The 26,683-nt window shown below is 45.9% G+C and overlaps 1 protein-coding gene across 1 annotated transcript; it reads left to right on the forward strand.

Moving 5' to 3' along the window:
* The first annotated feature begins 769 nt into the window (after positions 1-769).
* Positions 770-2,845, forward strand: LOC121833109. Its single transcript, XM_042286204.1, has one exon. It carries the CDS (start codon positions 770-772, stop codon positions 2,843-2,845), a length of 2,076 nt encoding a protein of 691 aa, XP_042142138.1.
* The last annotated feature ends 23,838 nt before the right edge of the window (positions 2,846-26,683 follow it).

The following is a 26,683-nucleotide window of genomic DNA, read 5'->3' on the forward strand; positions in this document are numbered from 1 at the left end:
CGAGACAACAACGTGCATGGACGCACACCTTGCAAACCTCTGGAAAAGAGTACATGAACTCACGCACCGGTACCGCTATGGCGGTAAGCGCCACCGCGAGCTCATGCAGCTTAAAAATCAGTATAAAACCATACAAGCCCACCAGCAGCTACTTGAGACGGAGACGTGGCACTCCACTTGCGCGAAGCTCGGAGAAATTCCTGGGCTTCAGCGCCTATGGGGCATTCTCCGCAGCATGCTCGGGAAGAAGAAAGGACAGCCCCCACTGAAAGGCCTTCTACTGCAAGGCAACCCAGTGGAAGTGGAAACGAAGGTAATACGGACCTTCTTCCCGCACGCTCGCGACAGCCCAGCACCCGATCTTCCGGAGCGAACAATAACAAACCTTGACCCAGGGCTTGACGCTCCCTTCACCTTGGGGGAGCTTACCGCGGCACTATTGAAAAGTAAGGCCCGCTCAGCCCCAGGACACGACAACGTCAATTGGCAAGACCTTCGAAATCTTCCTCTTACAGCACAACAAAAGCTACTTGACATCATTAATGACACCTGGGAACAGGGCTCTGTGCCTGATACACTCAAGCTTTCGCTCATATATCCGATACCTAAAGGCAACAAGGACCCCACCAAGCCCGAGAACCTACGCCCCATATCACTTACGCCAACCATATGCAAACTTATCGAACGAATGATACTCGCCCGGATGCAACACTACCTCGAATACGTCCAACCGGGCCTTCACCCGGCGCAGGCAGGCTTTCGTCCCAACATGGGTACGCACGACTGCCTCTGGCTTCTGCGGCGAGTGATCAACAGGAAATCCCGGAAACTCATGCCTGACTATGTCCTGGCCATTGACATGCGAAAGGCCTTTGACAACGTTCGGCAGGAAGTCATCCTTCATGAACTGGCTCAGAGATATCCCAGCCAACGAGCCTACAACTGGATTCGTTCTTTTCTTCACAGTAGACCCATACGCCTTCACGGAGCCGCACCGGGGTGGACGCCATGCACATTCTACCTTGACAGAGGCGTGCCCCAGGGCTCTATACTCGGGCCAATGCTTTTCAATCTCGCCATGGCAAGGGTAGCGGATGCCTTGGAACGAGACACCACGGCACGATTTACTATTTATGCAGATGACATTACAATATGGACTGAAGCTAGCGACCACCTAGATGAACAACAAATGCAAACTGAACTACAAGCAGCAGTCCTAAGTCTAGAGAAAACCCTAGATGAACTGGGGCTGCAACTATCGCCCGAGAAGACCGAACTCATCAGCATAGACGGAAAGCGCGTCACCAACCCGCGGAAGCAAATCACCCTTGTGCTCGGCTCGGCACCAATAACCTCAACAAATGGACATATTCGCATCCTTGGCGCCCAGATCGCTAGCTGTAATAGCACACACAAGTGGATTCAAACATTACGTAAGAACTGGACACCCCTCCTTCACGCTGTCCGCCGCATATCCAACAAGTATGGCGGGGCGCGACAAAGCTCAACCGCAACCCTTGCGCGTGCGGTTGCAGTAGGCAGAGTCCTCTATGGGGCGCCGGTATACGAACTCTCTCCGAAAGACCTACGCGACCTAGAACAATTACACGGAGCCACCCTGCGTACAGTAACGGGGCTGCCCAAACACACTAGGATGACCCTCCTCCATCAGTTGGCACCAATACCTCCGATCCAGACCATCATTACCGAAGCCTGTATCCGAATGCAGTCCCGCTTGGACAACTCCTACCAGGGAAAGCTGACAACCCTATGGGACCAAAGGCGACGGTGCGATACAATGCCGGACGTCAGTGGGATCATTTCACGCTGGGAAACTGCCCCGCATGGAAGCTTCACCAACCGCCCTATGCTCAGATTGGCCGCAGAGGCTAGGCGCAGCCGAAGCTGCCGGCACGCTAGCAGTGCAGACATTGTCAACGTCTATACGGACGCAACGGCAAGAAACGACAGAGTCAGCATGGCCTGGATCTGCGATACCGACCCTCGCATACAAGGACAGCACTCATGTGCTCTCCCACAGGGCACCGCACTCCATGCGGAACTCCTCGCCATTTGGGGAGCACTGGAGGATGTACAGAACACAGCCTTCACTGACAGAGACGCGACCCTCCGACAGCAATATCGCATCTTAACCGACTCCTTCGCAGCGGTGCAGGAACTATCCTCCTCCACCACGGAAGACGCCACAGCGAATCAAATTAGAAAAAGACTGCAGATGCTTCAAGAATTTGGAATTAAGGTAACCATACTCTGGACCCCAGGACATACAGCGAATGACGGGGGTAATGCTGCGGCGCATGCAGCAGCCGTACAGGCACGCGGGACGGACCACACTTACGCCACCCCGCACCCCGACAATCCCACACTCCAGACACCTTATCACCTGGATCCGACCGAAACACCCTTGAACAGGCATATAGCGTACATGCACTTCATTCGCACCTCCATTAAGACCGCTAGCAAACAGCGTATCATGGAGGCTACACCCCAGACGCCTGTCATCAAAGGACTCTCTAGGCAGCAAGAAGTTTTTATAAACAAAGTCATCGCGAACGCGGCCTACACACCACACATAATCAGTAAGTGGCAGCCGCCACCTGTGTCAGCCGCACCACCAAGATGCAGCCACTGTCTCCAACAGTGCCGCGCAGATTTGTGGCATCTTATAAAGTACTGTCCTGCCTTCGCACGGGGCCGAGACCGCATCGACGACCTACAAGTGACCTCTCTTGCAGCCCTTACTGCTATTATACAAACAGACGATGATGCCCAAAAGGCGGTCGCAGATCATGGAAAAATCAGTGGCTTATACCGAGCGGTGTAGCGCGAGTGGACTGCCCTAGTACCCTGCCCGACATGTTGAAATGACCAAACCCCCTCCACTACCCTTCCCCCCCCCCCCCTTCCCCTTCTTCCCCACTGCGGCCTCGAGCCATCCTTGTCATTAAAGGACTTCAATCAATCAATCAATTCGAACTGGCCCGCGGTTGCGAGCACGGGCCACACGAGCTATCGGTGATGACGATGATGGGGGAGATATGACGATGCCCGATGACGACGATGAGGGTCTTCATCACAATATATATATATATACATATATATAAGTTGTGATATTGCATATATATATATATATATATATATCAGTGTGTCGAACCGAAAAAAATACGGGTTCGGTTACGGTTCAGGTTCAGGTAAATTTATTTTGTTCCGGTTCAGTTCCGGTTCGATTAATTCGATCCGCGAACCGGTTCGCGAACCGGTTCGGGGCGCTGAACCGGTTCGCGAACCGGCTCGGAAATTATAAATGCCAAATTGCAACATCAAAATAAATTACAAATAAAATATCTGAAATCAGCACATATGAAACGGGATACATCGTAGTTTACGGCTCAGGGGTTTCTACCAGGAATGGTTTCTTTATGTGCACTCAAAGGTTACCTCACCGACGTTTACGCATTCGGACTTCATCTAATTGGGCCCGACGCAGTAGCTGTAAAATCCGCGACCTCCTTACAAACCCACTTACAAGTAGAACTCGCTAACTATCCCGCCACCTCGGCGTGTAAGCAATTGAAGGAACAGTGGGGAGAAAATACAGCTTTCTTTATTTGAACTAGCCTTCGGTAGCTCAAATTACACCCTTAGGGAAGTTTTCATTAAACAAGATACGGAAGATGAAAAACACTTCACCGAACGCAACGCCAGAAGGACGTAATAGGATAAATATTAAAATAGAAGAGTTCGCTGTCTCACAAATATGTTAGCTTCAAAGTGCCTATACGAAACCGGATGCATTATTATCAAACTCCACAGCCTTTTCTTTTCTCATTCCGATGGAAGCAAGCTTCAAGAACTCGCGCGTTCTAGAAACGTGTTATGAGATGAGCACACAGCAGCATATAGGATTTACGAGATTGTAGGAAAAGAAAATCCGTGACACGATTTTTTTTTTTTTTTTTTGCACAGCCTTTCAATTCTTTTTCTTCCGTGCAAGCCGCGACCAGCGCAATACTGGTTCCTATGTTAAGATTCGTGGATGCAGAGTTTGTAAAGATTCATGGATGCAGCGTTTATATTCTTAAGACTGAGTGGAGAAGAAAAATATGTAAGCGAGGTGTGTGTCAGTTGAACGCACTTAAAAAACAAATGGCATTGACAGCACATTCATTGTCAACAGCGCGTGGCCGAACCGTTTTGACATGAGCCGGTCACCGTTATTTATTTTCCGGCTCAGTTCTGGTTCGGGTTCATCGCGATAACAATATAACGGTTCGGGTTCGGGTTCAGTTCCGGAAAAAATACCGGTTCGGTTCCGGTTTTCGGTTCGGTTTGGTTCCGGTTCGACACCCTGATATATATATATATAAAGTAATGAAGTCGCGCTTCGAAACGTTGTTGGAGTTTTAAAGCATTTAGTGAGTCGAAGTTTCGGCCTGCGACAGGCCTTCTTCAAGCGTTTCTCAGGCCGAAACGTCGACTCACTAAATGCTTTAAAACTCCAACAACGTTTCGAAGGGCGACTTCATTACTTTATAGTCTTCGGAATCCTACGCTATATATATTTTTTTTTCTCAGGTTGTTTAGCACGGTATACCTCAAAATCGAAATACTCCAAGAGAGAAGGAGGGGAGCATGAGGAACAGAGGAGGAGGGGAGGAGGAGAGAGTACGGATGAGGAGGAGAGGCATACCCCTCATCTCTGTACCCTCCTCTTCTCCTCCTCAAGAGCTGCGCTCTAATTCTGCATTACAGGAAGTTGTAAACGCCTTTCATTTTTACCTTTTGTGCGCTTAGTTGCACCTCTTTTAAACACCCATGTTTGGTGTTTCGATGAGTATTTGGTGTATCCAGGCCAGACATCGCTGATTCTGGCTGGCATACTCTTCGATATCGCTTTCTGTCTCTTTTATATTTGTTGCTGAAAAAAAAAAAAAAAAAAGAGCAGGCCTTTAGTTAGTTTAGTGCTCCTAATAAGGAACTAAAAGGGTTTTTAAACTTAAAATGCAAAACTTCGTGATTTTTTTTTTAGGTATGCATGTTTATCTAGTATAACGCAACGTTCAATTACCTCTTTTGTGAATACCAGAAAGCTCTGCATACAAAATAAAAAAAAAAGAAAACGTGTGTGAACAAAAGTGCGGCTAAGCAAATGGCGAGTAGATGCATCAAAGTATACATAATACCTTCTAGCTATATTCTAATCGAATAGACACTCCTGCTCGGTTCGTGTAAATATTTCCACCTCTTACTTAACTGACAGCTTAAGCAAATCCAGGGCGCGGCTTATAACGTTCACGTTTCTCGCCTTCTGATTGGTCCTTCCGCGTTTTGTATTGGCCAATCCGCGACCTGATTGGCTCCAGAGGGATAATGGGATCCACGGCGCTGGCCAGATCCTGCCTGCTTTAAGTTGTCTGCGACTACACTCGTTCTCACCTCAAAAACCCTAGTAATAGAGTCCGGCACCTCGCGGAGTGTTACTAATTTCTTCCTATGTGCGGATAATGGAGGTATACGTATGTGTAGGCGCATTCTAGATTAGGTTCTTGTTATCTTACTCAAGACGTACACGCTTACAGCTCCTGAAAGCATATCGCTTCTTCCTCTGACAAACAAATACCGTAAGAACTACTTCGCGTGTCATACGAACATTGCGCGAAACTTCGCTTTCTTGAGGAAAAGGGAAAACGAGTACACAGACGCAATATGCGCGGACATTGCTGGTCTAGTGACGCACGCACGACGTACCATTTTGTTTCGGGACGATCCGGCGAAATCGCGTATGTTCAAAACGCAATTCACAAATCGGTAGAAAAAAAATAGTGCCCGGTGAAGTCGATGGTAGGGGGAATTCACTGGACGCCATATTTGAGTGCACTGTTTAATTAGCATGCTCAGAACGAGGCTCACCAAATACATGTTCCCAAGACAAGCTACATTGACGGGTGCGGCATGCATGCTGCAAAACGTTCCGTGGAAAGTCGCCGTCAGCACGCGCCGAGAGGCTTCGTACTCATCACCTTCTGCGCGTGCGTCCTCCCCCCCCCCCCCCCCCCCCCCCCCACTCCCCCGGCCTTGCTTCCGACCGTCGCCATTTTTCGAAGGTACCACCCCCCCCCCCCCCCTCGACCAACATGTTCAACGCCTATATTTAACCGTATTGCGTCTTCTTCGAAAATTTCTTTTTTTTTTCAGTAGCATTCCGGTATAAAACGCAATAAAAACTGACACAACGGGACTATGGAAGCGTGTTCTGACGGGCGGGGGCATGTTGGGCCGTCCTCCATTCCCAGTTCGCAGATAGCCCTCCAGACGGCGCTCGTAACTCAAAAAAAAATAATCCTATGCAAGGATTTGAGGTTGAGCGAGTCGATAAGTACAAGTATCTTGGAGTATAGATTAACGAGAGTGTAGAATACCTCAATAAACATGTAAATTGCGTAACTGGTAAGGGCAACAGAGATGCATATGTAATGAGAAAGGGAGCACTGTGGAACTATATGAGGTGGTGAGGGAGATCTGGAAAGGAGTTATGGTTCCGAACCTGACTTTTGCAAATGAAGTTTTGTGCCTAAAACTGGACGTCCAGACAAGGCTAGAAATAAAGCAACGTGGAGCAGGTAGATTGGCTCAGGGAGCATCCACGTATGGGAAAACACCATACCAAGGTGTACATGGTGATACGGGATGGTTCTCATTTGAGGAGAGGGAAGCTACTACAGGTTTTCCCGCTCATTTTAATCCAAGCGACGACCAATTTAATCCCGGGGTCACTCAATTTAATCCAAGCGCCATACAATTTAATCCAAGCGCCACACAATTTAATCCCGGGGTCAGTCAATTTAATCCATAATATATATATATGCACTTATTGTGTTCAGTGGTCGTGTTTCGCTTACACATTTGGTAACTTTGAACAATTGTTTATAAAATTTGAAATTTTGGGGGGCAATTGAGAATTTGATCACTAATGTGATTACTTTGAGTTACTAGTCCCACTATTGACGAGGCTTAATTGATATGTTGGTTACTCTTTTTAGAGCGCAGCTCTTAGGCACCTGCTTCCGGCTTAAGCGGCGTCGGCGTCGCCGTCGCCGTAACCACGCGGTGAACGATGGGTGAATTCCCCCGCTAAATGTAGCGGAAAAATTTCCCAGCTAAATCTAGCGGAAAACTTTCCCTGCTAAATCTAGCGAAAAATTTTCCCAGCTAGATTTAGCGAAAAAATTGCCCCGCAGAGTCTAGTGGAAAATTTTCCCCGCTACGTCTAGCGAGAAATTTTCCCCGCTAAATCTACTGTAAAACTTTTCCCGCTAAATTTAGCGGAAATTTTTTCCCGCTAAAGCTAGCGGAAAGTTTTCCCCGCTAAATCTAGCGGAATATTTTCCCAGCTAGATTTAACGAAAAATTTGCCCGCACAGTCTAGCGGAAAAGTTTCCCGCTAAATCTAGAGGAAAATTTTTCCCGCTAAGCCTAGCGGAAAAATTTCCCTGCTACATCTAGCGGAAAAATTTCCGAGCTAAATTTAGCGGACAATTTTCCTCGCTAAGTCTAGCGGAAAATTTTCCCCGCTAAATCTAGTGTAAAAATTTTCCACTACATTTAGCGGAAACCTTTTTCTCGCTATATCTCGCGGAAAGTTTTCCCCGCTAAATCTAGCGGAAAAATTTCCTCCCTAAATCTAGCGTAAAATTTTCCCAGCTAGATTTAGCGAAAAATTTGACCCGCAAAGTCTAGCGGAAAAGTTTCCCCTCTAAATCTAGTGGAAAATTTTCCCGCTAAATCTAGCGGACAAGTTTCCCCCGCTAAATCTAGCGGAAAAATTTCCCAGCTAGATTTGGCGGAAAATTTGCCCCCCAAAGTCTAGTGGAGAAGCTTCCCCGCTAAATTTAGCGGAAAATGTTTCCCGCTAAATTTAGCGGAAAATTTTCCCCTCTAAATTTAGCGGATAATTTTCCCGCTAAATCTAGCGGAAAATTTCCTCCCTATATTCAGCGGAAAATTTTTGCCCGCTAAATCTATCGGAAAATTTTCCCAGCTAGATTCATCGGAAAATTTGCCCCGCGAGGTCTAGCGGAGAAGCTTCCCCGCTAAATCTAGCGGAAAATGTTTCCCGCTAAATTTAGCAGAAAATTTTCCCCTATAAATTTAGCGGATAATTTTCCCGCTAAATCTAGCGGAAAATTTTCCCCCTATATTTAGCGAAAAATTTTCCCTGCTAAATCTAGCGGAAAATGTTCATCGCTATATTCAGCGGACAATTTTCCCCGCGAAATCTATCGGAAAATTTGCCCAGCTAGATTTATCGGAAAGTTTGCCCCGCAAAGTCTAGCGGAGAAGCTTCCCCGCTAAATCTAGCGGAAATTTTTTCCCGCAAAATTTAGTGGAAAATGTCCCCGCTAAATTTAGCGGAAAATTTCCCCGCTAAATCTAGCGGAAAATTTCCCCCTATATTTAGCGGAAAGTTTTCCCCGCCAAATCTAGCGGAAAATTTTCCCCGCTAAATTTAGCGGAATATTTTCCCTGCTAAATCTAGCGGAAATTTTTTTCCGCTAAGTCTAGTGGAACATTTTTCCCGCTAAATCTAGCAGAGGTTTCCCCGCTAAATCTAGCGGGAAAAATTCCCCGCTAAATCTAGCGGAAAAATATCCCCGCTAAATCTAGCGGCAAATTTTCCCCGCTAAATCTGGCGGAAAAATTTCTCCGCTAGATCTAGCGGAAAAAATTCTCGGCTAAATCTAGCGAAAAAATTCCCCGCTAAATCTAGCGGAAAAATTTCCCCGCTAAATCTACCGGAAAAGTTTCCCCACTAAATATAGCTTAAAATTTTCCCCACTAAATCTAGAGGAATATTTTCCCCGCTAAATTTAGCGGAAAAATTGTGGGGTTCAGGAAAGACGTCCGTCGATGCAAATTAACAAACTGATCTTTATAACCGTAATAAAACTGAAAAAGATCATCAAAAGGGGGCTCCGCTGAGACCACCCTGCTGCACCGTCGAACGCTGCCAGTCTCGTGCTGTTCTGTTCGAGCCTGGAGCTCGGTCCCGTCGGTGCTGCTCGTGCCGCACGCTAAAAAGGTCAATAGGGAGTATTCACTGGGCGCCATATTTATGGGTGTTGTTTAGAGCGCATGCTCAGAACGAGCTCACTTTAATAGGCTGCTAAGACCGGCACTCTTGATGGTGCGGAATGCACGTTGCAAAAGAACTGTGGAAGCTCGGCGTCAGGACGCGCTCAGCATTCGCGCACACAGATAGGCCGCTAGTTAATACTCCCTATAGGGAGTTTTCGTAGACCGCGTTTCCCCCTCCGCTAAGCTCTCAACAACGGAGAAGCCGCTACTGCGCCGGCGCGCCGATGGCCTTGAGTGTAGAGTTCCGGCTAGCGTAGCTGGTTGCGGAGAGCGTTGCGGGGCAGCAGAAACAATCTACGAAAATACCCTATTAGCTCCAGACGTTGCCTGAGCCACCGCAATAAGTGTCGCGCTTTGGCACTACAAAGTTTCTCCGCTAAATCTAGCATGAAATTTTTCCGCTAAATTTAGCGGGGAAAATTTTACGCTAGATATAGCGCGGAAAAATTTCCGCTAAGCTTAGCGGGGCAAATATACCGCTAAATCTAGCTGGAGGATTTTCCGCTAGATTTAGCCGAGAAAATTTTCCGCTACATTTAGCGGGACAAATGTTCTGCTAGATTTAGCAGGGAAAATATTCCGCCAGATTTATCGGAAAAAATTTCAGCTAGATTTAGCGGGGAAGCTTTTCCGCTAGACTTTGCGGCGCAAATTTTCCGATAAATCTAGCTGGGAAAATTTTCCGCCAGATTTAGCGAAGGAACTTTTTCCGCTAACAGTAGCGGGGAATATTTTCCGCTAGACAGAGCGGGGAAACTTTTCCCGCTAAATTTAGCGGGAAAAATTTTCTGCTAGATTTAGCGGGGAAGCTGCTAGACTTTGCGGGGCAAATTTTCCGATATATCTAGCTGGGAAAATTTTCCGATAGATTTAGCGGGGAAACTTTTCCGCTGAATATAGCGGTGAACATTTTCCGCTAGATTTAGCGGGGAAAATTTTCCGCTAGACTTAGCGGGACAAATTTTCCGCTAAATCCAGCTGTGAAGATTTTCCGCTAAATTTAGCGGGGGAAATTTTCCGTTAAACATAGCAGGGAATATTTTCCGCTAGATTTAGCGGGAAAAATTTTCCGCTAAATTTAGCGGGGGAAATGTTCCGCTAGATTTAGCAGTAAAAATATTCCGCTAGATTTAGCAGGGAAAATTTTGTGCTAGATTTAGCGTGGAAATTTTCCGCTAAATTTAGCGGGACAAATGTTCTGCTAGATTTAGCAGGGAAAATATTCCGCTAGATTTAGCGGAAAAAATTTCCGCTAGATTTAGCGGGGAAGCTTTTCCGCTAGACTTTGCGCGCAAATTTTCCGATAAATCTAGCTGGGAACATTTTCCGCCAGATTTAGCGGGGGAACTTTTTCCGCTAAATATAGCGGGGAATATTTTCCGCTAGATAGAGCGGGGAAACTTTTTCCACTAAATTTAGCGGGGAAAATGTTCCGCTAGATTTAGCAAGAAAAATTTTTTCTAAATTTAGCGGGAAAATTTTTCTGCTAGATTTAGCGGGGAAGCTGCTAGACTTTGCGGGGCAAATTTTCCGATATATCTAGCTGGGAAAATTTTCCGATAGATTTAGCGGGGAAACTTTTCCGCTGAATATAGCGGTGAACAGATTTAGCGGGGAAAATTTTCCACTAGACTTAGCGGGACAAATTTTCCGCTAAATCCAGCTGGCAAGATTTTCCGCTAAATTTAGCGGGGGAAATTTTCCGTTAAATATAGCAGGGAATATTTTCCGCTAGATTTAGCGGGAAAAATTTTCCGTTAAATTTAGCGGGGAAAATGTTCCGCTAGTTGTAGCAGTAAAAATATTCCGCTAGATTTAGCAGGGAAAATTTTCTGCTAGATTTAACGTGGAAATTTTCCGCTAAATTTAGCGGGGCAATTTGCCCATCATGCACCGCGTGGTTACGCCGACGCCAACGCCGCTTAAGCCGGAAACGGGTGCCTAAGAGCTGCACTGTAAAAAGAGTAACCAACATATCAATTAAGCCTCGTTAATAGTGGGACTAGTAACTCAAAGTAATCACATTAGTGAACAAATTATCAATTGCTCCCCCAAAAATTCAAATTGTTTAAACAATTATTCTAAGTTACCAAACGTGTAAGCAAAACACGACCACTGAACAAAATAAGTGCACATATATATTGTGGATTAAATTGACTGACCCCGGGATTAAATTGAGTGGCGCTTGGATTAAATTGTATGGCGCTTGGATTAAATTGAGTGACCCCGGGATTAAATTGGTCGTCGCTTGGATTAAAATGAGCGGGAAAACCTGTAGTAAGATATGATTTGAGAATAGGCTAATAGAAATAGATGCAGAACGATGGGCGCGAAGAGTCATTACCCATTTACACATGAGAAGCGTCGATACAAACTGGAGAACGCGGACTAGAAAGCTTAGGTCTAAATATATGGACAATATCAGGGAGGCGGATGAAAAAAAAAAAAGGTTTAGAAGAGACTTAATAAATTCTAAGAGGGAAATATGGGAAGCAGGCATGCAGACTAAACCGGCCATAGAAATTTACAGATTGTTTAAGAAGGACACTGTTAAGGAGCCCACCTTCGACAATTCTAGGGGGAGCTCTTTGTTGTTCGAGGCGAGGACGGGAATGTTGCTGACTAAGACATAGAGGGCTAGATATCAAGAAGTAGATGCGGTGTATGGGGATTGTAGAGAAGAGGAGACGGCTGAGCTCTTGATACTTTACTGTAAGGGGCTTCACCCTGTAGTAGCTGAACAGGCCGTTAATTTAACAAAGGCACTGGGATTTAGGGATAGTGAGAGAAAAATAGAAACGGGGAAGGTGGAGATAACCAAGAAAAGATTATCTTCCCAATGGCATAGGTCGAGGAAAGGAGGAATATTTTCTTATTCCCTTCCGGGCGACCCGTAGGGTGAAAGGTGTGTTCACCCGGCTGCATAGACGCGCCGACGTCGTATGGACCATATATAGCTTTTGAGAATTAATTTCTAGATATACAACTTCATGTGAAATAAATTTTACAAAAAAAAGAAACACTGGCTAGGTGGCGCAAGCCGCCGCCCGAGTTAAAGGGTTCAACCTCATGCACCCATCCATCCATTCATCATCATCATCATCATCATCATCATCCTCACACTACGCACAAGAGGATGCTGCTTTTGCACATCAGCATTATGTCTGTGCTTGTAAAGTGAATTAAATTATTATTATTATTACTATTATTAATGTTATCTCCAGCAGCAGCATCGTTGCCGTCATCGACATCGTCATCATCATAATTATCACCAGGTCATTGTTTATTCACTTGGTTATTTTGTCGAAACGTGCTTCGCTTCGCTTGACTGCGAGTGCACGTCTAATATCTGGGTTCTACTAGAGTGACGAACAAAAAAGTTCGAGGTGCATTTAAGCATTCCTTATGAGTTGTGAATGCGAAAGCATGCAAGCCGCCCGTCCGCTCCCTCTTTCGTCTGCTGCGTACTTTTCGTTGCCGGTCAGCGCGTGTGCGCCCCTGGGCACGGTGATCTGAAACGCTCCGTGTTAATGGCGCGCTGATGGACACGCAGAGCCATGGGGTGAGCGGTCGTGGAAACTGACGAACGCAGCGGCCAATGGAGCCCCGTCGACCCGCGCCAGCCAATGAAACCGAAGGAAACTAGGTGCCGTTTTCGCGCTTCGAACTGATGGCGTCAGCCCGCTCCATGAGACAATTAATGCTTTCGCATTAAAACAACCGACACCCACCCCACTAAGTTCCATACGGAATGCACGCGAACGTATCCGTGGCAGGTTTACGGCCCCGTGGCGCTCGTGAAGTAAACACGAGTGTTTAAAAGTCTGCCAAAGATTGCTTCGCATGCATGCTGCACCTGTTTGGAACATATCGGTGTCGACTGTTCCTGGTTGTCGCTCTAGTAGGACTATTCGCGGTGAGAGGCTCGCGAAGGGCGCTGCCTGTTTTCCTCACTACGGGTAGTGCACATGCTAACCACTGGCTATGTTTTAATTGTCATAGTTTACAGAAGCTTGGCATTGCACGCGCTTGCACCAGCAGAGCAAGTAGAAGTATCCTCACTTCGGATTGCGAAAATACTCCACCAGGTGGCGATACCCAAACTTCTCGCCGCGAATGGACCCTTTTAGTGTTTACAAGAACAACTGCAAGGTGGGGAAGTAGAAGAGGAGCTGGTTGGGAAACATCATTGAAAGAAAACCTGAGTGTCGTGCTGTCCGTTTTTTTATTTGTCCCAGTCTCGGGTTTTCCTACAAAAACAAACCGTTTCTTTTTCCCCTAGCGACTTCCGCTCGCTCCGTTTCGTCGCGCTTTCCCTAGCATTTTGATGCCATGTTTTTTAGCACGATGAAGTTACACAGAATCTAGCGAGGTCCTTCTGCTGTACTCTAAAAGATATCAGAAGGGATCAATCGTCTTGCGGGAGAATTAAAAAAAAAAAAAAACTCCAACAATCCTTGCGATAACCGGTCCATTAACTAGTCACCTGGAGTACTGTTCATAAAATATTTCATGAACGTTGTAAGAAGCAATGCTATATTACGTGTTGTTTCTCCTCTCATTTGACCTAAAGTTAGCGGGTACGTAATTTGCCAACAGCGCCTCCATCCGGAGCTTTCCATAAAAGATTACATAGACTCTTTTCCCGCGCGCCAGAATACTGTTGCCATAGGTGACCTTCTATTGCCTCACCGAGATGCTGAGCAAGTGAAATCGGTAATGACAAATTCACACAAAGACTGCGCTGGGAAACAAACTGCTGTGGCGTCTAAAATGGCAATAAGCTGCAGCGCAACAACAATCATTAAAGGATGCGAAGGAACTGGAAGGCAGCAAAACGTGAAGGTAAGGCTGCGCCCATGCATAGCTTTTGAAATTTTTGTGGATATGCAGTCAAGGCGATGGAAGTGCGTGCGCTTGATATCTTGAGTGGCTATCGAAGCAATGCAAGCACACTCTTCCCTTCTTCCGAAATGCCACAGAAAATTGTCCGCGCGTACAGGGCGCAAGGCTTACAACTTCCGGGCGTACAGGGTAGAAGAAGGCTTAGAGCTTCTAAGTCACCTTATATCTGCTCAAACACAAGATACACGACGCCCCGCGTTTCTTTATATTAGTTTTCTGTCGAGCTGTCGGGACAGCGCGTCATCATATCTCCAGCTGCGAAAAAACGGCACATCTCTTCTTTCCAGACTTCGAACCGGTGTTTCGTTCTAAGCCCCTCTGCCCGGCTTCCGCATCCTTTTCCTCTTCCTTTCCCATCGTCTGTTATCACCGTTCCACCGTCGGACTCGACCACCAAGCAGAAAAAGCAAAACATCAACAAGAAAAAAAAGAAGCCTCAAGCAAAAGGAACAGCACTCTGTTATGGGTATAAGTAGCTGTCGCCACCTATCGACCCGTTCGCGTACTTCCGGCGAACCGCCGGAAGGATTTACGTGGTCCGTCGAAATCTACCCCCCGGTCGCCTGGGAGAAAGACCGCAGCGACCGCTACTCCCTCGGTTGTCGTTGGCCGATCGGCGAGTGCGCGTGTCCGGTAGATGGCGCCGCAGCTCGACGACTGATCACGGTAATTTACTCCGGGTCCGATGCTAGGGACACTTCGACGCAGATAAATGATTAGACTGTTTGTTTCTTTGTTGTAGTTGATTTGCCTCTGCGCGAAGGTATACGCCTGAGGGAACACGCGTTTCAGTTTGTCGCTTGGACGTCAGGATGACAAGTAAAAGCCGCGGGCCGCAACATCGTAGACATCGTACCACCGACACATCGTACTGCTGACATATTGTACAATAGGCACCCTACAGACACTGCCCGAGACGAGTTCCTTAGAATTGTAGGTGGGTCTTGTCCCATCGGGCATGCAAAACCTCTTTTCAGACATGTTCTAAGCATACATACATGTGCGAAGCAGACATAGTTCGAACAAACGTGAGGCGTTTCCGGAGATAATTTTTTCTTCGTCTCTTGAGCGAACACCGTGTCTTTTGTTCGATGTACGAGCGGTAGGACTGAAACCTGGAACGCCTGCTTTCCCGCAAGGCACTTGCCAGAGCCAATCGCTGCACTGCTCATGGCGGCGTTTCGCCATTGTCTGTTCACCATACCGCGGGCTGTTCTGTTGAGAATTAAACATATTGCCAGCCTCGCCACTTGCCGCGCTCACTCCAGGTTGCAGAGATCGGCTCTCCCAAGCGCTTTTGCAGGAAACTATATATACGCTCGAGACATCTTGTTATAGTGTTGTAAGCAACGGGTAGCTCCCGAAGACGCGCCGCGCGGACCCCTTTAAACGCGGAAGGTATACGCGACGCTTGAGTCGCAACCAGCCTTTTCGTCGGTTAACGAGGACTTAGTCCGATAGATAACGTGCTGCGAAGACTGCGCGTTTGCCTACTCTGCTCCGCAATAAACTCGGAGAGTCAATCGCAGCGTTCTACAGACGATGCTCGGCCAACGAGGGTGCCGCAAGTATCTTTGGAGCTCGAAATGAAGTCTGCGAGGTGACACCCAGCATGACATGAGCATGTGAAACGGCATATTCATGTGACATCGCGAACTTTTTTATAATTGAGATTCATCTAAATTCTTACCATCGTCATTCGTCGGGAGCACCCTCTGTGAGTGTCCTCCGCAAGAATGTAACCACAACCTTTTTTTTTTTATTATTTTTAGTTAAAGTTTAGGGCCAGAGTTTCAATTAACGTCGTACTGCATAACGTGGAAACTCCAAGTTGTAAGTTTACATCCTCATTTTTAAGACCCGAGCAGGTATGGCATCTACAAAGTACACATTTACTAAGTTTGAATGATTTATACACATGGTTGTATGCTATTTGCGTAAAAACCAGCTGACGTTAGTGTCACATCCCGCTATCAACTCTGACATCCTCCACTGCCACATTCGGCGAATATCGAGTTTGCTGTTTGAGAATTTCGATATTATTCATTTCATAAAAATAATTGCGGTTATCAAACGTAAAAAAAGAAAATTAGAAATACCTGTTTAAAATTCAGTATTGATCATCTTCCGCAGTCGCGTATCACTAGCATGCGAACAAACTTCGTTGCTTTCATTACCTCCACTTCTGGTAAGTTTTCCTGAGCTTAGCGTTACACGCCTAGCTCATGAGAGAGTCGCGGTGCGGTCTACAGTTCCGGACACAAATCGTAACCTACAAAACTCGCAGAAAGTTTTGGAAGCGCACTACTTTAGCATCGAGTCGGGGACCCGTCATCTGTCCTTGTCCTCGTAATTTGAGCCCATCCATGGCGTAGCGAAACGACGAACATAGAGTACCAGGAAACTGTGCCTCATCGATTTAGCCATTGATCGTTGGACGACGAGACCTAGTAGAGTCTCCGGGAGGGCGAAGAAGTTTGCCACGAAATCCCGGATCATTTTGAGAGGTGTAATGCGTCCGTGGAAGTGTCGTCCCCGATCCCCCGCCTGTCAGATCCCTTTCTTCGACTGAGTGAACTGAGCGGTTCGGACAAGCGTGGACGCTGTGTCGTGGTGCTCGTCTAAGCCTAGTCTTAGTGCGTTGGTGGGGCTGTCTAGACACTTCGGTAGTTCTGAATCAGGGAGAAACGTTCGTCTACTCTTTTCTACTTTTCTTTTCCTTTATTTTTTTAACAGATCAAAAAGCGACAAACGAAACGGCTCACGAAAGTTTAACGCTAGTTAGTCAGCACAAAAGGGGCGTCTGGTGTTTCTGCAGTGGGTGAGAGATTTAGCCAGCGAGGTACCACTGCTAGTTTAAGGGGGGTCCGTAACATGCGTGCAGTGGGTGAGAGATTTAGCCAGCGAAGTACCACTGCTAGTTTGGGGGGGTTTTTAACATGCGTTTAACACGCAGTAGTAATGCACGTACGCACGCCGGTACGATGCTCAACCAGATCAAAACGGGCTGGGGTGGTGATTGGACGCGGGATCCTTGGGTTCTTCAGCGCCAGTTTTCACTACACTCGCTTCGAACTGGGGTGCGAAATCATTTCAGCTTAGGTCAAGACGTAGCCAATGCTACGAGCTCGAGCATGTGGCCCTGAACAGTGCTTGCACTGCACGAGCGCGCGTGCTTGGCTGGCACGCTGAAAGACCGGAGCTCGTGCTTGTAGCATCGGCTGCGTATTGGCGACGTGCGCGACCGAAAGCGTCGCTGTGGTCGGCCTTCCACGATTGGCCCAAAAGCTGACTATGACGTCGGAAAGGGGATTTATCATCGACGGAAATAAGAGGAATGAAAGAGCTTTAATTTCGACGGTGTTGGCAATGTTGCTTTGAGAGCGCAATGATTTCAGGCTTCCGCTATGCTATTTACAAACACCATCGAACTTGTTGTTCTCAAGGTAATGACGTCACAAGGGGGAACCATAGGAGGGCGCCACCAAAACATCTCGCCGCTAATAGGCTCAAGCTGAAACGAACTGTAACACACTAGGTCACCGATCCCTCTACTATGTGAATGGTATTTGTGATGTGTTCATTGTAAAGCCTATTAAAAACAATATGCTTGAAGTTACAAAATGGCATTTTTCACATGAGAACGTCTTCTGAGACATAACAACTTAGTGTGTGCAGGTAAAACTACGGGGATGAAGAATAGAAACGCGAACGGAAAAAAAGGCGGGGAACGAACAAAACAATGGAAGGATGGGCACTGTCCTGTTCCCGTCCTTCTTTGCCGTTCATGTTGCTTTCCTTTCTCCCTATAACATTGTAAAGTTCTCTCTTCATACTTTGTGGCATTTACATCTATATATGAACATATGGCCCGTAGTTTTCTTTTATATTTTAGAAATAATATCTTTTTTCTTTGTATAAGGAATAAATACAGCCCGGGTTACCGGACTGCAATTCAAAGTTTTAGGTGCCCAATGTCTCTTATTAAAGATGCGAAGAACAAAAATAAAAGTATCCTTGCCTTGTTTCTTATGCATTTCAATAATCGAACCTTTTTCAAAAGTGCGCGCCATCTGGTAGCCACTGCGCTAATGATCAGAGTCCACCCTTTGTTTGAGCTCGTAATCTGAGCATGTATTGGTCACGAGCGCATGCGTCAGCGTTCGACGAGCGCTCGGATCTAATCACGGGCCTCGTTGAAAAAAAATGGCGACCGCAAATGTTGCTTTATGAGTGTTTCAGAAGGACCTATCGAGGCGGTTCCAGCTGCGGTGAGATCACTCGACAAGTGTATGAGCGGCAAAATACTGCTTCTGCTAGTTTTCCCCGTTGCAGCTCTGACGACTCTAAAGGTGTAAAGGTTAACGTATGGCTTCCTTAATCTAAACTTTAATCGACGCTTTCTAAAACTAGACCAGTTATAAGCGCACGGCGGTACTCATTCTAATTTAGAAACACTTAAGATACCTTTTCTACTTAAAACACCTCTGTTTTCTTTTTCGCGCCTGTTACAAAACTGCAAAATCGGTGGCCTAAACAGCTACCACATAACCTTGAATATAGTGAATATACTTAAAAGGACACTGAAGTGAAAAAAACAATTTGTTTAATGAGTTTATATTTTTTGCACATGTTTCCACTAAGAAGCATATTTTGTTTAGCAATATTTACACCCTTAGACACAATTTGGGGGAAGAGGGGGGGGGGGGGGGTAGTTATGCTCTTTGCCCCGCCCGGTGGTTAAAAGACTAAGCACCTTTTCTCTGCTCTCATTGCTTGGGGAGATGATTTACGTGTGATATGTTGGATGTAAAATTGTTTCTCCGTACAGTAATAGTATTTTAATCGACAACACTTTTTTTATTTTTGAGAAACAAAAAATCTAGATAGTTTTTATTGTTTTAAAAAGATATCCCGAAATAGCCTTTCCGCTTCGGTTTCAAAGACAGGGCATGCTCTAAATCTTACCCGAGCAACCTGTCTCCTACGTCAGAGGGTAAAACCACGTGACATCGCGAGCAAACGATCCGCGACTAGATTTTGGAACGGACGGGATAATCACCCGGATACTACGCGGATTGGCTTTGTCTTGGGCTACGGCAAAAAGAAAACATAGCAGCGAGGGTGGAAAATGGCAGGCGATCCATTTTGGTTATGGAGAAAGCACTCTAAGAGACGATAATATTAACCGCTTCAAATTTTTTTTTTCTTTGTGCTGTGACGACGCGGCGTTTTTTGAGGTGGCTCCATCCGCTCCTTTTACTCCCCTTCTTTTTGGGTTGCATATTGTGATCAAAATTACACACTCCTTTCAGTTAGACATCAAAATATTGTTTTTAATATTCTGCGCGATCGCAGTAACTTTAGTCTAGCTGCTCTAACCACATACAGTCCGCGCATCGTAATTTGCAGTGATTACGTTTTGCAGAAATTGCATCCACACGGCGTAGCGGCACAGCGCAGGTGTATTTCTCAACAGTGATAAGTAACTTACGTTCGAATTGACGAGAACATGATTACAAAATTACAGAGAGCAGTTCCAATCCGCTATATATCTTGGGGAGGGAGATGGGGTGGGGTTGTTGACTGATCATGTACATAAACTCTTCAAAGCCTTGACAGATTTACCAGTATTATTCTCTCATTACACACTCGGGGAAAATATTTGACATCATCTAATGCGTTAGAACATCTTCAGCCTTGAACGTAAGAATACGGAGTTCCCTCCAACGCCGAGGACGAGGATTCGGAAAAGCTCCTGTTTGCGCTCGCACTCTGATAATAACAACAGGTATACCTTCCCGGGTGAAGGTGCACGGTATGGATGTTGTACACAGACAATTCCTGCGTTGGAAACAGCGAATCGCAATAACCACACATAAATGGCGGCACCTCATTCTTTGTCGTTTCGAACATCTGCCACCAAAGCCAAAAAAGCAAACGAGCTTTGACGGCTGTCGGCGCAGAAAGCAGACGACGAGCAGACGACGAACAGATCCCGGGACGTATTTAGTCGATTTGATCTGGCGTTACCCTCTGATCAAGGAGGGTAGCGTGAGTAATTACTCCGGAGTAAACAACCCAATGGACCATATGCTATATTACTCAAGCATCAAGAAGAATGCAGGGATTGGTGTTCCACGCGCCACACGCGCAAGCCTTCCCCGTATAAAAGATTCGAAGTAAATAACCAAAATAAAGCGTTGACGAACGCGCGTGCAAGATGCCATAATTGTTTTAGGTATTTGCTTTAGAAAAATTACTACCGCTGGGGCCAGCACGTGCGGCGCGTGGAACACCGATCCCTGCATTCTCATTGATGCTTGGATAATATAGCAAATGGTATATTGTGGAACGCGAGTTCTCGCGTCGTCGAGTAAGCGCGAGTAAGTTTTGAAACGCCGTGGTCCGGAACCTTTACTCCGGAGTCGCATCAAGTAAATCTTGGAACACAGCCATAGAGGTATTATATGCATACGCTAGAGGTTCAACTGGCACTAGTGTCTATGCGACTTCCGGACGCAAATTAAAGCAAACAGCCAGTCCACTTTTGCGGTGCTCCTGTTTATTCCTATGGGAAAACGCGCGTGTATTTCGTTTCTTCGCCGGGAAATAACATAAAACACTTAAGTTATTTGGGTCCTACTGATTATTATCTAGCTTTATTAACACTATAAAAGTGTAATTGCTTCAGTTAGCGCATTTTTCTTCATCAGTGAACGATTTTTAACGTCGCTCTATTTCAGACCCAAACATATGTCTACCACAGCGGGAGCGTAAAATGAAGCGATGATTCTAAGCGAAATAACAATCGACAGGAATATAGAGCGTGTTCAAGGTTCGCCAGCATTCCGGTGACGTTTATATATTGCTCTTATGCCAGTCCCACCATTATATGAAAATGATTCCGTCTTGCATCTCTACGAACGGTTGAAAACATTCAAAATGTAAAGAATAAAGTACGGGGGCCATGAAATATGTCTATTTTTATTATTTTCTATCCCGGCAGCTTTTATCACACTTGTTCGCAAAGATTTTGAGCTTACCGGCGACCTTTTGAACGTAGAACAAGCATATTCGCACAAAGCAGAAAGAATAAAGCGGTACTTACCTAGTGAAAATCGGACTATATTACGTGACCTTCCATTCATTTTGATTGTACATGCCAAGGGAGTTACTGATGCAGTGCTACTACGTAGTTTTTTGCTGTCTCTTTTGGTTTCCAGTTGTCCTTCGTTCGTTCGGCACGCATATCCCCCATGCTAAAAAGCGCCGAAGTCGTGTTCGCGCTAACAGTGTCCGACAGTGCGCATAAATACATGAACGCATCCGATTTAGAACCGTTTTTAATGCAATGAATTTGAAGACAAAAAACAGAACCGCCGTAATTGACCAATTATATCGCCTGCCTGACTGAGAAATGTTCCAAGCTACCTAGTACGTGCAAATTATTCTGGATATTTGCTCTTATAATCGAGCGCAGGGAGAAAATGCACTCCCTTTCCCCATGAAAATGCATTACCGGAAGTCAATTTTCGACTGGTTGCTGTCTGCTTTAATGTACGACCGCACACTAGCCCCAGTTGAACCTCTAGCGTACATTATAATAACTCTATAGACCTGTAGCTCTCAAGTTTTGAACGGCGCTCCTGGCGAGAAACATCGGATATTTTTAGGTCGCGTTTTCACTCTGCGTAAAGTTGCGTCCTTTCAAACGCTCTGTTAGTGAGCCTGAACCATGAGCAGACGCCGAGGGACGCTTAGAGACGCTGGTTTATGCCCGTGGAGGGTACATGATGGAACGCTAGAACATCATTTCATGTTAGCACTAAATGGTCGCGTCTCGCGGACGCTATCGGAGGCGCGTCTGTTGTGGTCGCGTCTCGTGAACGCTACAACGCCCCCTGGCCGAGAGAAACAGGCCTATGGTTTCAAACGATAACAAACATGGCTGCCGGCGCCTGCAGAGTGATCAACAAGAGCAGCTCGCCGAGCTCGTCTATTTAAATGAGTGCGAGTCGTTCTGCGTTCACCAAGGTGTTAAGACAAAGATATCAATAAATGTCGTTTGCAGCAGACAAATGTCGCAAGTACACGCCTTCGGAAGCGTTGTTGGTGCTGTGCCGGTGCTTGAGGTCATTGCGGGCGGTAGCGGCACTGGCCTAAGCCTTGCGTCCCACTTTAAGTAGCGGGTGTCTCAAATAACGGCCGGGCTGTTTAAATCGACCGCAAAATTCGGTTTCTTAATTTATAGTGCTACTAGTTCGTGCAGCGTTGCGCACAGGTGGTGTATTTTTCTATAAACTTTTCAGAATTAATTTACCTGAGGAAAAAGTAAAAACAAAAGAAAAGAAAAAGGCTTAGCTCCTATGGAAACGCAGCGAAGGAACCGGTCTTCAAACAATAGGGTGCCCCATTGATTGAAGACGGGTGGCTTCGCTGCGTTCCCATAAGAGTTAAGCCTTTTTCTTTTTTTACTTTTTCCTCAGATAAGGACGTTCTTCGCAAACTTTAGAGAAAAAATGCACCACACCACCTGTGGACAACGCTGCACAAAATCGTAGTGTCATATGTTAAGAAACCGAATTTTACGGACGATTTAAAGAACCTGGCCGCTACTTTAGACACCCGTTATGTTGGTCGATCTGGCTTGATTTGTTCCTTTACGCGTGTTGACGCTGAATAAAGATATTGGTTCCCGTAAAAAGGGCCCCGCTGCTCTGTACATTGTGTGACCGCTGTTATTGGAACTTTGGCTTCGATACCGTCAAAATACCTAAACAAGTAATGATTTGCGAGCGATTCGGCTGGGAGGCGGCCCTTTCCGGCACAGAGCTCGATGACCAGCAGCGACTGGTTGAGCGAGCCCGCCGAATCTGGGCGGCCAACGGAGCCCTGGACTAAGGGCACCGACCAGAGACCGCAAGGTCCTTTCACTTTATCAATTAATAAAGTTTACGATGATGATGGAGGCAATCGGGCGTTCGGCTAGCATCAGGTTTGTCCAGGTTTGTTCCCGTCATTTTGCTTCGAAAGGAAAATAGGTTTACGTTTTGCAGCGCACCTGGCCTGCCAATGGGAACATTTTTAGGTCGCGTTTTAGTTGTGTGTCATGACGCTCACCAACCTTGTTCACAGATGCCATGCGAAAAAATAACAAGATCAGAAAAGCTGGAAGGGCTAAATATTTGTTTTGTTGATTTTTTTTAGTCTTCACGGTCACTTTTTACCGCACTTTGACAGAGGCTTGTATTGAACCGTGGCGCGTGCATGATGGAACCCTAGAACGTCGCTTTATGGTAGCGTCTTGCAAGCGTTGCAGACGTCTTGGGCGGGGGCGGGGTACACCTCTCCAAAAAAAAACGCTCCTAGGCCGCCGCCATGTTGCTGATGCTGATCCGGCTGGTGCGACTCTCGCGCCCCATATCAGCTAGAAATTTTCCGCCACTCTTTTCGACTGTGAAAACCCGCTCAGCGCGATTCTTTACCTGTGTTTTGCGGTTTTGCATTCGACGTTTTCTGGCCCCTCTTGAAAGTTTCCACTTAATTTTTCTGATGCATACTGCGTAACCTTTCTGTGTTATCTTTCACTGTAAGAAATAGGGCTGGTAAGTTCCTGCCATTCAAGCGTTTCTGTTTAACATTCACGGGACACGAAGGAGTGGAAGGACTTCGAACTGCCTTTGACGTGATTTAGCGATCAATGACAACAATTCTCCCCCGCCCAGAGTTAATCCGTGTAGAATTCTTCTCAGTCACAGCCAAAGACAGTTGTTCGGGTTAAAGTCAGCAGCGCCCGTTCCGTTGCCTTGGTGCTGGTGTGAAAAAAGGAAGCTCTCCCCAAAACCTGCTCCAAAAGCCAGAACGAAGTCATCTTTGATTCTGTCGGATTGTCAAGATGTGAGTGTCGTCGACTGTGACTGTGGTATTCGAGATCTTTCTCAAATGCATTATTTTTAGATTACGTTACATCGTGTGGTACGTACAATATATTGTTCGAATGTTAACACTTGCTAAAATTGTATCTCCGTGTGCTCTCCATCGGTAGACATGTTATTTGTGAGCGCGAAAAAATGCATGCCTTTCGGCTATCTTCTGTTATAAATTATTTTCGACAGCTAAGCGCTTTGTCGTTTAATACGCGGCTAATCGGGCGGCGCCGTCAAGACTTATAGTAAAAAAAAATAAAAAAACTACCACAAACATTCCAGTCGCACTCGTTCTGTCGCGCGCGTACTCAACAAAATAGATTACAGTTTTTTTTTTATTTTTAGTTTGGTAGAATGCTTTTTCAACGTCCTTAGGAAAGTACACACACCATTTGACAGAGCATACAGCGGGAAAAGACGAGAATTAGTCGCCAAAACTGTTTGAAACTGCGCCTACGCAGGCTGCGCCCCTATCGATATCACAGTCCACTCGGTTAAGGTTAGCAGGGACGCCGGTGAGAGTCTAGCCTCAAACCCAGTGACTGGGCTCGAAAACGATTTGTTGCGCCTGGGGTCGAGTGTTCCTTGGAAAGGTTATAGACGCTTTACAGCAGTTGTGCATGGGCGCCGCCATAACTGACCTTCAGTTATTGTTTCCGCTTATTCCATTTTCTTCACTTCGTCATTACAATTGCAGTCCAGGTTTTTGCCATCTTAGATTCCATTGTGTCCTTCTTCCCAGCATTGGCCTTTCTGGAGGCTCGTCAACACCCGTTCCACTGACTCGGTATCTCCGTAAGACAAGAGAAGGTCAGCAATGGCGATTGTATTCTGGCGCGTGTGTAAAGGCTCTATAGCAGATGGAGAAGGCGAAAAAAAACGTCCACGCGCAGCTTTCATGTGCACGTTTGTGCATGGCAGACAACGATACACTGTGGTGTGGAATACCAGACGAGGCCGGAGGCTGCCGTGCATCTGCCCGCACGACTAAAAGGTGGTGTCAGACTTCCAGAAAACATTACTGGAATTACTCAGTTGGGAAACTGCCATAGAGCCTGCTCCGAAAAAGTAGCACCGATCCGTACTCGAGAACCGAGCTAATGGCGATCTGACTTTGCGAAAGTGTTTGACACAGTACCTTACAATCATTTAATTTCAAAACTTTGTCATCTCCAAATCGACCCCCACATTCTTGACTGGATATCGGCTTTTCTCATCGACAGAACTCAGTAAGTAATGGTAAACAATAGTGTCTCTCCACAGGTGCCCGTGGTTTCTGGAGTACCTCAAGGAAGTGTTCTCGGACCTTTGCTTTTCTTAGTTTATATCAATAACCTCCCTGCGAATATCGAGTCGACGATCAGACTTTTTGCTGACGATTGTGCTGTCTATCGAAAAATTTCCGCCCCAGTTGATCATGCAATTCTTCAAAACGACCTAAACAAAATTAGCGAGTGGCAAATGAGAATGAACTCCAGTAAATGTCGCGTATTAACAGTCACAAATAAGAAAAACATATCACATTTCCAATATTCAATTTTGAACCAGGATATTGAAAATGTACCACTATATAAGTACTTAGGTGTCCATTTCACTAACAATTTGTCTTGGAAAACACATATAGAAAGCGCAGTCGCCAATGCATCAAGGCAACTGGGTTTCTTGAAATGCCACATTCATTTCGCCCCACAATCGACAAAACTTCTTGCTTACGAAACTATTATCCTTCCGAAGCTAGAATATGCTAGTGTAATATGGAATCCTCACCAAAACTACTTAACGCTACAATTAGAAGGTCTACAGAATAAAGCTGCGCGCTTTATCAGTCATGAGTATGCGCCCCTAACAAGTGCCACTGGTCTAAAAAGAAATTTGGGTTCATACCCGTTAGAAACGCGTCGAAAAATTGCTCGTTTATGTTTTTTTCATCAAATATATTACGACGAAACACTATTTAGCAAATTCTTATGTTCACCTGCACAGTTCACGTCTGCTAGGCTTGATCACTCGTGCAAAGTGGAACCCATTAAGTCACGCACCAACTTGTTCATGTTTTCTCCGCTCTCATTATCTATAAAAGACTGGAATTGTCTTCCTAGCGACGTTGTAATTTTATCTGACCCGAATCGATTTAAGCAGAGGTGTGAAAAACTGTTTTGTTAATTTGTTGCTCCCTGATGTCCTTTTGTATTCATAATAATCGCCTTCTATCCCATTGTTATTTTTGTTTTATTTTAGAGTACGGAATTCGCTTATGTTCAACTGTTGGTTTACATTCTGTGTGTATGGCGTTTGCTGTGTTTTCTATGTGAAAACTAGTCCAAGATAATTCTTTATTCATGTAATGTGTAAATCGCGACTTTTCCCCATTTTTTGCTATCCCCCCTCATGTAATGCATCGCCAGATGCCTTTGAGGACAATAAATGAAATGAATTTAAATGAAACGCCACCATTTCTCCCGCAGCGGCAACTGATGGAACTGCACGGCTGCACATACTCGTTCAGATCGAGTCGCTCAAGGGCCGGTGGCGCCATCTCGCAGTAGTCGAGAGTATCGCATTCGATAGCGTCTCCTGTTTCTCTTCAATTTTGGCTTTGATTGGCCATTTTGGCGCCGGAACGTATACAGTGGAAAGGGTTTAAAGGCTGCGAAGCCCCGTCTCCCAAACGTACTCGCCGCAATTAATCACAG

This window comes from Ixodes scapularis, unplaced genomic scaffold, assembly GCF_016920785.2.
Source record: "Ixodes scapularis isolate PalLabHiFi unplaced genomic scaffold, ASM1692078v2 PGA_scaffold7__128_contigs__length_106722199, whole genome shotgun sequence".
NCBI classification, from domain to species: Eukaryota; Metazoa; Arthropoda; class Arachnida; order Ixodida; family Ixodidae; genus Ixodes; species Ixodes scapularis.

Bases quoted from the DNA above. Each gene is read 5' to 3' on its own strand.
- LOC121833109 (XM_042286204.1), top strand. From the start codon at position 770: ATGGGTACGCACGACTGCCTCTGGCTTCTGCGGCGAGTGATCAACAGG.